The 11,093-nt window shown below is 55.3% G+C and overlaps 3 protein-coding genes across 3 annotated transcripts; 2 read left to right on the plus strand and 1 right to left on the minus strand.

Moving 5' to 3' along the window:
• Nucleotides 1-2,087: 2,087 nt before the first annotated feature.
• On the plus strand, nucleotides 2,088-2,593 carry CGCA056_v013349 (uncharacterized protein; the record flags this gene model as incomplete). The annotated part of the gene is made up of 3 exons (XM_037328593.1): nucleotides 2,088-2,213; nucleotides 2,265-2,312; nucleotides 2,384-2,593. The coding sequence occupies 3 exons, from the start codon at nucleotides 2,088-2,090 to the stop codon at nucleotides 2,591-2,593; spliced, it is 384 nt and encodes a 127-aa protein (XP_037173289.1).
• A 960-nt stretch (nucleotides 2,594-3,553) lies between these two features.
• On the minus strand, nucleotides 3,554-4,050 carry CGCA056_v013350 (uncharacterized protein; the record flags this gene model as incomplete). Its single annotated transcript, XM_037328594.1, has 2 exons — nucleotides 3,554-3,848; nucleotides 3,962-4,050. The coding sequence occupies 2 exons, from the start codon at nucleotides 4,048-4,050 to the stop codon at nucleotides 3,554-3,556; spliced, it is 384 nt and encodes a 127-aa protein (XP_037172721.1).
• Nucleotides 4,051-4,807: 757 nt separating this feature from the next.
• Nucleotides 4,808-5,666, plus strand: SNF7 (Vacuolar-sorting protein SNF7; the record flags this gene model as incomplete). Its single annotated transcript, XM_037328595.1, has 4 exons — nucleotides 4,808-4,991; nucleotides 5,055-5,259; nucleotides 5,318-5,523; nucleotides 5,584-5,666. 4 exons carry the CDS (start codon nucleotides 4,808-4,810, stop codon nucleotides 5,664-5,666), a joined length of 678 nt encoding a protein of 225 aa, XP_037172720.1.
• Between the last annotated feature and the right edge of the window lie 5,427 nt (nucleotides 5,667-11,093).

The raw sequence follows: 11,093 nt of genomic DNA on the forward strand, positions 1-11,093 counted from the left end.
GATGATTTCCAATGCGGATAGCAGCAACGGCCGCGGCTCGATGGTGACTGCGTTGATTGGTGCCCTGCCTCACAACTCTTGCGCGCCTTCGCCTGCCCCTTCGCCTGCCCCATCAAGAGGTCCCTGGTCAATATGCTCTTTCGGTCGAGCCAACTAGGCGCACTAGCAGGAGGGGCTGGCAGGCTAAGCCCTCGTGCGGCTCAAGCAGCCCACAGACCCCATCCTAATCTTGACCTCACCCAGTCAAAGTGAGCGCTTCAACCGTGTTTGGCACTTCAGCAAAAGGATCGCATAGAAACGTCAAAATGAGGCATTGGTGTCGATGCCAACCTGGCAATGGAACAAGGCGTTGTCTGAGATGGTCCTCTCCACCTGATGACATGTCGGTAGGAGAAGCTGAGTCCGCCTAGCTAAGCTGTGCGGCTGCTGGCAAGGTCAATCAATTCCTTGATCCTGGCACAGTAGTGAGGCTGTCATCTGCCTCAAAGATATCCTGGAAGCGAAGGTGATGGTGATGAGCCATGAGCGGGCTAAAACGAATCCTTCTGGTGACCGAGCAGCAATAGTGCGGGGTTCTGCCTTCGCAATTGGGGCCAGCCTGTCCCCGGCAGAACGTTGCATCGCTCCAGTGTATGCACCCTTAGATTGCTCGCTTCATCGTACGATCAAGGATATATGGAGAGCGCACGCCGTCTGGGTTACCGACTCGATACCCCCCAGATGCGCCAGATTATCCCGAGCACGTATAGTACCATCAGCGAAGCCGCCTCGTGTGATAACAAGGATTCATAGTGTCGAATGTGCAGTGAGGGCAGCCTCATGGTCGAGTCACATTCATGATGGGCGTAGTGTGCTATCGTATTTCATCGAATCCGGCCGAAAGGTATGCTGTCTCGGATATCGTGGATCGTCATTAGCAAGGAAGTTGAACAGCACACCACCAGCGGGGAGAAGGAGGGGGCGAGGTCTTGAAGGGGGTGGCGGGTTACTGATTACTATCCATCGGCACTTCGAAAGCCGACAAATCCGGCGCCGTCCGCGCCGATCACGGCAGCCCTGGGTTCCAGGAATCCGGGACCAACAGTGTTGACGGGAAGGGTCCAGGGTTCATCCGGATTGTTGAAGAAATCGACATCCTTGATATATAACCTCCTTTGGAACAATGAGTGGCCGCCGTTACTTCTCCCCGCATGTTCGCCTTGAAGTCAGAAACCACGATCGACATGATCGGCACCCTTGGCTGCGAGTGACCAACGGCGCCTTACCTAACCCACCCACCAGGTCCATCCCTGAATAGAAACATAAGCTGAGAGAAAAACCAGGAAGCCACGAGGACGAGATCCATATCAGCATGTTCGCGGATGGCGACGACGAGAATGACGGACCTGCAGAAGCTGCAGCCGGGAGTCGTCATTGGATCTTGCAGCGGAATGATCCATAGTCGAGAAGTGACGAATGGAGAGAACCCGACGTCTGATTCGATGGCTAGGGTAACGGCCGAAATTATCGAATTCAATTTCGTGGTGATTCCGAACATGACGGGGTCTGTTCATATGTGATTCGTGGTTGGTGGTGGCGAGGGATTTGAATGGCGGGTGTGAGGCGGACTTGTCATGGGTGGGTGCCGTCCGCCTCACTTTTCTGCCTATCTACTGCATGCTCACACCCCCCGACCTGTGAGATGGAACGCAATCCAGATGGATGGTTCCCACTTATGAGAAACCGTCAAGACAATGAAGGTATGTGGCGTAAGGCCTTGCATGCAGGCATAGCAGAGGCAGGTTCTGACGACTGAGAACTCGAAGCGGTGAGGATGCCGACAGCTGAACCCAAAAGGGCAAGACTGTGAAAGTGCTTTTCTTGTCTTGCACTTGGTGCAATAATAATACGACTTGTACACTCGTAATCACCACTTGAATGCAGTGCGTGAGGATTGGCACGCCCTGATGGTCGCATAGTTGGCGAAGATAAATACCGTCGTCGTCCTCCTGATCACCATCAACCAAGAACAGCATGCGCCATCTTATACACCCCGGGTTTCCGGATAGACAGATCACCTCCTTCATGCTCGAACAATCGCCATAGCCATGCCCTCGTCGTCAGAGATGAACAGATACTGGATTCCCAGGTTGGACATCCACAAAAAGATCATCACTCAGGAGCTTCCCTACTACCTTGGTCCGGATGCGACGGTCAGACCGTACACAAACGAGGTGTGAACATCTCAGACAAGATGCCCGAGACGCCTCTCACAGCATCAATAGGGAGAGGATGGTTTCCTCATCACTACCCCAGGCCCCTGCCTGACAGATGTGAGCCTCGTCGTCGCTTGCCCCTGTTTGGCGCAGAACTGTAAGCCACTGACTACCGTCGCCTGCCACAGGAACAAATCGACGATATCTGCAGGAAATCCAAAGAAATGTGGGAGCGACAAGCCGCGATTAGGGCTCAGGAGGCCGACAAGCCTCTCAAGAGACCGCTGCACCAGCCGGTGGTCATATCCAGAGGGTCAAACGACTCGTCACGAAGGAGACACGATGCACACCGCAGCCACGAGCGGCATCGACGTTACGATGATAGGCGACGTGAATGATGTTGAGCGATTCGGCGGAGCCGGACTGAAGTGATCGAGATCTCAGATTGGGCCAGATTTTTCTTTGGATCTAAGCACACAGACGACACAGGCGCTGCAGGCGGCCGGGTGAGCCCTTTCATGCATAACGGCACGAAATTTGTGGGATTTGATGATCCAAGGCGCTACCATATGCGACGAAGGTGTTGCTGGTGGTGAGGGGAAGCTGATTTGTGTGGCCTGGTGGCCGCAGCGGACGGTGGATCCTTCCGGACTCTCGTTGTTTTTGACTGGTTGAGCGACGGGTGGACGAAGCAGTATAACCAAGTCTGTCTGATTGGGACAGGCCTGGCTTTGTGTCCCAGAATGGTCCAGAAACAGCCTGCCATCTGGCATTTTTGGGGGCCAATGGTGACGACCGACGACTCCAGCGTCGTCTGCCCATTGCTCCTAATAGGTATGTTTATGCGGAATTGTTGCAAGAGGCGCATAGCGAAACGGCGCGTCGGCGAATGCGACCAGCTAGCTTTTCGTCCCGTCCAGATACCCAATAGGCATATGAATTGGATTTCCCAAATAGACAAGTTGCATAGAAGTCGAACCGAATAAGTTCTGAGGACCAACGGCAGCACGTGTTTTATCCGAAGATGGCTGCTCAGTGGGACGTCCCGAAGGTATGCGAATCCCGACACTAATTTCGGCCCGTGTCCGACTTCAACCCGTGAAGCATGACTCCATCAATGATCGGGAAGAACTGGGTCTTATCGAGGTGCAATGGTGCGTTGTGTGGAGGGGCCAATGACCGAAGCAAGGCTGGCCGGTCAGGGTGGTGAGCAGAGAGTATGTGTGACACGTCTGCCTGTTCACGGCGTAGGAAGGGCCATGTCGACATGTGTCGAAGTCAGGTGGCATACCCGTACCCCTCAAGTGGTGCGCTTTGCCTCGTCAGAGCATCGGGCGCAGACCCATCCGGGGTCTCATTCATGATTTCTCGAACGTTGCTTCGTACCGCTGAAGATTGAGAGGACCGGCAGACCAGAGCATCAGCGCTTGAACGGCCACATGCTGCGGCTCGCGGGTCGTCCCTTTGGCCCGTGTTCCCAAAGAGGTAGGCGTGAGATAGCCGACCACGTTCACCCACTCGCCAATACGTGTCTGCTCTGACTTGAGGTTGCCGAGAAGGAGGTTGACATCGACCAACGCACTAACATTGGATCCTTTGGGCGATTCGTGGTGTAATGTAAGCACAGCCGAGTCCATTGAATAGGACGTGACACTGGAGCCAAGTCAGCAGCCAGAACATGAGAAAGCACCGGTAAACTCCCGATGACGAGGAGCAAACGTCGCATTATGAAGAGCGTCGTTGTGTTATGAATTTGGGCACCCTACCATCCCAAGAACCGGACCTTTTCGCCTGGAGGTTTGGAAGGCAAGTCTGACAGGAGACTGAGCTTTGAGGGGAATGGGCCCCTTGACATGGTTGATGCGGTTGTCAGTCTAAGGCCGTGGTGTCATGTTAGCATTGTAAACGCAGTGTCTTCATGTATTTCCGGTTATCGTCGATGACTGCGGTTAAAATATGACGATGCGAGGATTGAGCAGACGTTTAGACGGAGTGGAAGAGAAAGGTGCCTTCCGCAGTCAACGCATCTCTCCGCCAGTATCTTACCAAGCTCGACTCACTGGGCGGACCGATGCTGCATTATGTAAGCAGACTCTTCTGATAAGGCGATAAGACATCGGTCTCGGAAAAGCCTCACGTGCGCGGCGGAACTGGGTCATCTGATCGGCTAAACCGCGGAGGCATCAGGCGCCCAAGGTTGCTGGGCGAGCACCGTCATTGCCCGCCGCCCACTAAACGGCATCGCTAAGCCAGTCGGGAGCTTGCATCATACCTGCCTACGTACCTCGACTCTATCTCTCAGCCTTCTGCCTATCGGCCCTCGCGATATTTCGACCTGCTGGCCGCGAGTCCTTCGTCGCACCATCTAGAGCCTCATTACTCGAGTCCGCCAATACCCTTTATCCGCTGCACGGTTCGTTGACGACGCCTGGTGCCCACTTGCGTCCTGTTTCGGTACCCCGCCATCAAACTTCGGCCTGCTGCCACGCAACCCGATATCACGGCTGCCTTCGAGCGGTAGCTGCCTGCGCACATCCTCAAAACCGACTCGCATCTTCTCGAGCGACACTTTGCGATACCCTCTTTCCGACTACCGCGAAGCGAATATCATCATGTCTGGCGTCTGGGGCTGGTTTGGCGGCGGCGGTGGCGCCAAGAAGAAGAACGATGCCAAAGATGCGATCCTCGGCCTGCGAGTCCAGCTCGATATGCTGCAAAAGAGAGAGAAACATTTGCAAAACTTGATGGATGAACAAGACGCTATCGCAAGGAAGAACGTGAACACAAACAAGAACGGTGAGCGGGCCGAGCGGTATTTCATGGTTTGTAGGCCTGGGTGCTAACGCAATGTTCCGATAGCTGCAAAGGCTGCCCTGCGCCGCAAGAAGGGCCACGAGCACAGCCTGGAGCAAACAGTTTCCCAAATCACGACACTTGAGTCCCAAATCAACGCTATCGAGTCTGCGAACATCAACCGCGAGACGCTGCTCGCTATGGAGAAGGCTGGCCAGGCTATGAAGGGAATTCACGGCAAGCTCACGGTCGAAAAGGTGGACCAGACCATGTATGTCCCCAAACCTTATCACATCAAGATGTTTCGACGTACTTACCAGCGGATGCAGGGAGGACCTTCGAGAACAGAACGCACTCAGCGAAGAAATTGTCAACGCTATCACAACGGGACAAACGGACGCCATCGACGACGTGGACTTAGAGGACGAGTTGGAGCAGATGCAGCAGGAGCAGTTGGACGAGCAGATGATCAGCACCGGCTCGGTCCCCGTATCGGATGCTGTGCACCGCATGCCCGCTCCGGCAAACGGAGAACGTAAGGATCCTCCCTCATCCACGCCCGGTCTAGATCCAATGACTAATCATAGCCGCGCAGTCAAAGGCAAGACGCCCGTCGCTGTCGAGGAGGACGACGAGGAGGCAGAGCTCCGCAAGCTGCAGGCGGAGATGGCCATGTAAGAGGCCCAAGACGTCAAGTGATGCTGTGGGGACGGTCGAGAGTGGTGGCATAGCATTCCTGGTTTGGGACGGGGGCTTCTGGAGGCATGCATGGAACTACGGTGCGCACGAGGGCAAACCGAGGTGCCATGCGAATGGTCCTTTGCCCGAGAGAAGTGGACGCTGCACGACATACCTCGCAGCGCACAGGCACAGGCACGCTCGAACGCAGGGCGTGCTGTGAAGCAGAAGACGTCCTGCGCGGCCTTGGTTCACATGTTTCGCAGTCAGCCAGCTAGCCCCTCTCCCCTTTCCAGACCTGTCTACTGGCGTTGGCGTTTTGGGGCACTTGGGTGCTATTCGATGGGAATCTCGCGGTTGTGGAGGCTGAAGGGAGTTTGACAAGCTTTTTCTGCGTTGCGGGAGGGTACTTTACACAGTCTACGTCTACGTCTACGTCCAAGTCTTCATAGAACACACATTGACCATTGTTGAGAAGCTAGAAGGGTCGGTGTAAGAAATACATGCAGTGTCTATCATTGGAAACCTAGGTAACTCGGGAATGCATCGCTGGCGTCTGTTTTCCAGGGTCCTTCTAGAACTAGAATGGGTTGCTTGGCTTATGCGCCGGAGACGCAGCCGCGCTGCAGCGGTGTCTGGTCCGGTGAGCGGCGGGCGAGACATCGACGGTCCACCTGGGCTCGATGGATCATGGCGGTGTTGGCCGCCTGAGTCGAGGTGAGAGGGTCCCACCTGACCGGGACCGGGACAGAAGCCACTGCTCACGTGTCTCGGCACACCGCCAGTCGTCAGGAGTGACCGATTGTGATGATGGACATCCGAAGGTACGATCAATTTCCCCGTGGGCGTCGAGGTGGCGGCGATGGCGATCCGGAGGCCTCGTTGGCCGCAGCCGTGACCCGAGTTACGGTCTCCGTAAAACAAGCGGGGTCGCTATGCGCTGGACGATGCTATCTCGATGATATAGAGTGGACTCGACCATCAGGAGAAAAGAAAATGAGGCTTCACGACGTGTTCATGCAAAGAATTGTTAAGGGTTGAGTGAGACCATGGACGGTGGGTGGACGAGGCGGGTGGTGCGGTTGGCTCAATTGGCTCTCCAAGAAAAAGTCAGGGACGTTTGCTGAAGAAGCGGGCGTCCGGCGATGCTGCAAAAGTATCTTTGGACCCAATTTGCGCAGATATTGGGCGATGACGGGGATACCGATACTTGTTTCTTATCGAGGCCCACACGAGATGTTTATCACGGCAGCTAAGAGCAGGCTTCTAGAGACGGGACAAGCGCGCTGGAAGTGTGGCCTGTGTCTGCTGTGTTTCTGTCTCATTTAGCGCCCAACGCACTACCGCCGTATTTTCTTCTGCCCTAATCCCAGACGTTTACAGGGCACGTCCAACTTTTGAGCTGGCATTCCAGCCCAACGGTGCCCATGGTGACCTGTAGGGTCACAACGGCCCTTCCCAAAGCACTGGCGGTGACGTGACAGCGGCCAGTGCGCCTTCCAGAACAACGGAATGGAATGGCAGCCGACCTTCCTTTTCCCTGAGCTGGTAAATTGAAGGGCCAACTTAATTTTTTCCATCTGCCCAGGAAACATCCATGGACCGTTGCTCGTCCAGCATGAACAACAAAACAACTCGCGATCGGACAATTCTACCTCCATCACGCGAATACAACAGGACACCTCACAGACGATAGCAGCCAGCCATCTACTTCGCCTCGTGTTCCCAGTAACGATACCACTCGATATCACCTTCGGTATCGCGATGGCCTCACCGTGAGCTTCAATGCCCTGCCAGCCCGACTGGCGTCCGTCAACGGGCAACCACCGACACCTGCCAACTGTTCACCCATTGTCGGGATCAGCCTGAATGGATGTCGCTGCCAGACAGAAGTTGGCACTAATCAGCGGCCATGTCGTCGGCTGTCGTGCTATCAGCGCCTAACCAACCCCCGGGTTTCGACCTCTGCGGCCCATCGCATCTCCCTCAATCTTGTCCCCCGTCTGTGGCATGTCGTCGGACCAAGTCGGGTTCCCGCAGGGCATCAACGGCGCCAATGGCAGTAATTGCTTTTGCGCGACGAGACGCATACTCGCTGCACATCTCCTTGGGCCAGACTGGGCTACTGCAGCTTTCACACACCGTCCTTCGGGAGGAGCCATGTGGTTACCTCAGCCATCCACCGCGACCATCATCCCGCCCAACCTCCGCTACCTACGTTCTCGTACCCAGGTAGACGCCAACCTCTCCCCACGACCCGCCAGTGACAACCATGCCAGAGGCTATGCGTATGCGTACATCTGACTCTGTACAACCCGCACCCTTCGCGTCGGGCGCAAGTTTTCCAAGGGGCATGGCGCGCGACTACCAACTTCAGTCTTCCATGCTGACATGGTCAGCACTTGCTTGCTGGCCTTCGCAATTCCGCCTGACCATCATATCTCTGCTCTTCGAAAAGTCTACCGAGTAACTCACTGTACTCTATTTGCATTTACAAACCGCTACAAACCGCCGCCCAACCCCATCATTGCGACGGCCGGTGCCACTATCGCTGTCACTGCAGTCACATCCGCCCCTCCCGCCAGCCCGCGGTCCGGACTCTGCTGCATGGATCTTCACAGGCGAGCCTCAACCAGGCGAGCCACGTTGCACGTCGCTGACCGGGGGTTAAATGGCCGATGAGAAACAAACCGCGCTCTTTCGCCTTCCAAACCCCCACCGTCACCATTACCTGCCGCTGCGACCTGCCCTCAGGGACGCTGGAAACTCCTCTCCCGCTTACACAAAACTCTCACACAGAATCACACACATACAACCCATCTCACCCTGCCGTTTGACTGCATGTAGCCAACCCGCGGGTTCTCCCTCGTCCACCCTCCATCTTCTTGAACAACGGATGACAGACCACTTGGGTTGAGGGTGTCCTCCGTTGTGTGATTCCAGGAACCACTCTTCCGTCGGCAATCTTTTCCTTCTGTCCTGGCAGGCACCATGTACCTAGCCAACAGCAAGGATCCGCCTGGCTCCAGTGGGCCGGCCCATCGTGTTCCCTGTCTCCTATTGCCCGATACGCTCGAGTGCGCTGGGCCAGACGTTGACGACCAGCGCAGCACAGCAATTATTAGCTCATGACCGCTAAGCAGACGGTCACTCGACGCTTCACCGGCTGCCGTTTCTCAGGTTTTTCAGACAGGCACACGGGATAGAGGAATAAATGGGGCCCTCTATGCCTCTTTGGGCCGACCATTTCACGTCTGAAAAGTCTTCCCTGGAGGATAACGGTTGTCTGGACTGTCTCTCAACCGTGGCATTTGTCTCAAATCTTGATGCTTGCCTTCTTAGTCTCAGACACGGCCCATAGTACTGGACCGAACTTGTCTCAGTTTCCTCTCGAACTTGAAAATATCTGGTTAGGATTGGGCTCATTGGGTTGATGCAAGTGTTCTACCCTACAGAGCTAAAATACCAGGACGCGGAAGAGCAAAAAGAAGATAATTCACGACAAAAGGGGCTAAGGCTACATAATTTAATGTACATATCCCGGAAGAAATCAGCGGCATTCATGCCCGCCATCGTCGAGCCGCCTCGCTATGCCGGTTGGCCGCTTCATCCCAATTGCATCGTCGTTGGGCAGCCATTATCCCTCCTTCACCTCGGCTCCTGGTCCGTCCGATGTTCACCTCCTTCATGTCTCTCCTGTCTCTCATCACATCATCTATCCCTCCAACTGTCAAGCCCCCCGAATTCCCAAAAGCCTCAAACCCCAGTCCAAACCAACCCAATTGCGACGTGGCGCCAGTCTCCTGCCGCCTCACTTGAGCCAATGGCTCTGGAGCACGACAGTTGATCACTTGGACTCAGAGATTGCCCGAATCTGTCCCCATTCGTGGGGACGACGTGGGGTACGCCTGCGTCAGGGACCCCTTACTCCCGCGCCCTGTACCCTGTCTCCAGCCAGTGATGCTTGCGATGTTTGGCACTGCTAGGAAAGCTCCCCCCTGCTTGTCGAGAACCTACTTTTTCTACCACGTCTTGGCCCAGTTGTGCGCTCCTGGGTGTGCCTTGGACAGTTCGCATCTCGTCATTCATGGTCCTTATTTCCCCCTACCCTATCCATTGTCAAGCCGAGACAACAAACCTGCCACTTCCCGGTCATCAACTATCACCAATCCATCTGTTGTCTGTTTACACTGCTACATTCGTCTCATAGGCGACGAGATACAAAGCTGTACTTCCTTTTGAGTTTCGCGATACCCGCCCAAGAGACTCGGTTCCTCTCGATTCTGGTTTGGGCACCACACACTGCAACAAGACAATCGAGAACCCAACGTGAGCAAAGACAACACCCAATCTCACTCTCACCAAAAAGATCCAATCATCCAGGTACGCCACAGACAACATCAGACCATCACCCCCGGATCTGCATTGACTGTGTATCAGATTAGGCAAGGGCACCCATAATCACCAGTCCCGGACAGCATGAATTCGAATGAAGATCCGGTCGACTACTGCCCGTACCGGGCAAACGTTGGCTGGGGCCAAGTCCAGACACAGGACTTCTCCAAGGTCAACTACTTTCAAGCCTCGGATGACGAGCTACGGAATGGTAAGAAAGCTACGTACCGCGCATGCTTTAATTGATATCGCATTGTCCAATTCTGACCTTATTAATTTCCAAAGACGACGACGTATTCGCCAACGGTCAGGTGTACCCCGCGCAGCCACAAGCTTCATCAAGTAGCAAGAAGAAGAAGAAGAGCAAAAAGGACAAGAAGGCCGCCGCAGCACCATCAGCCCCGGCCATCTACGACGAAGCACCAACACCACCCGAGTACGCCGCACCAGAGACACCACAAGAAACCGTCTTCGCCGATGAAGAGTGGGCGCCAATAACCAAGGCAAAGAAGAAGAAGAAGAAGAAGGGCCAGAAGGAGGAAGCTGCACCACCTCCTCCCCCTCCACCGCCTGTAGAACCGGAGCCGACACCTGAACCTCAAGAGGAACCGGAATCTCAGCGCGAGCCAACAATCCCGGAGGAGCCAGAGCAAGAACCGGAGCCTACACATGAGCCTGAGCCCGAGCCCGAAGTCGTTGCAGAGCCGCCGCCCTCGCCACCTTCCAAAAAGTCCAAAGAGTCCGCCAAGGAGGTACCCAAAGAAACACCGAAGGAATCCTCCAAGAAGAGCAAGAAAGACAAGAAGAAGGACAAAAAGAAGAAGAAGGGCGCCAAGGAGGCTGAACCGGAGCCGGTTGAGAGTCCCAAGTCCGTTCCCGCGGAAGACGCCAAGCCGCCCAAGATGGACGAGCCAGAGGTCCCTGCTGCCGACCGTAGTCTTGGGGAGTCCAAGGACGACGCCGACAAGGGCGACTCGAGCGCCATCCCAGCAGCTGCAGCCGCAGCCGCGATTGCGACCGCTGGAGTAGCGG

This window comes from Colletotrichum aenigma (assembly GCF_013390185.1).
Source record: "Colletotrichum aenigma strain Cg56 chromosome Unknown KSG_Cg56_contig09, whole genome shotgun sequence".
NCBI lineage: Eukaryota > Fungi > Ascomycota > Sordariomycetes > Glomerellales > Glomerellaceae > Colletotrichum > Colletotrichum aenigma.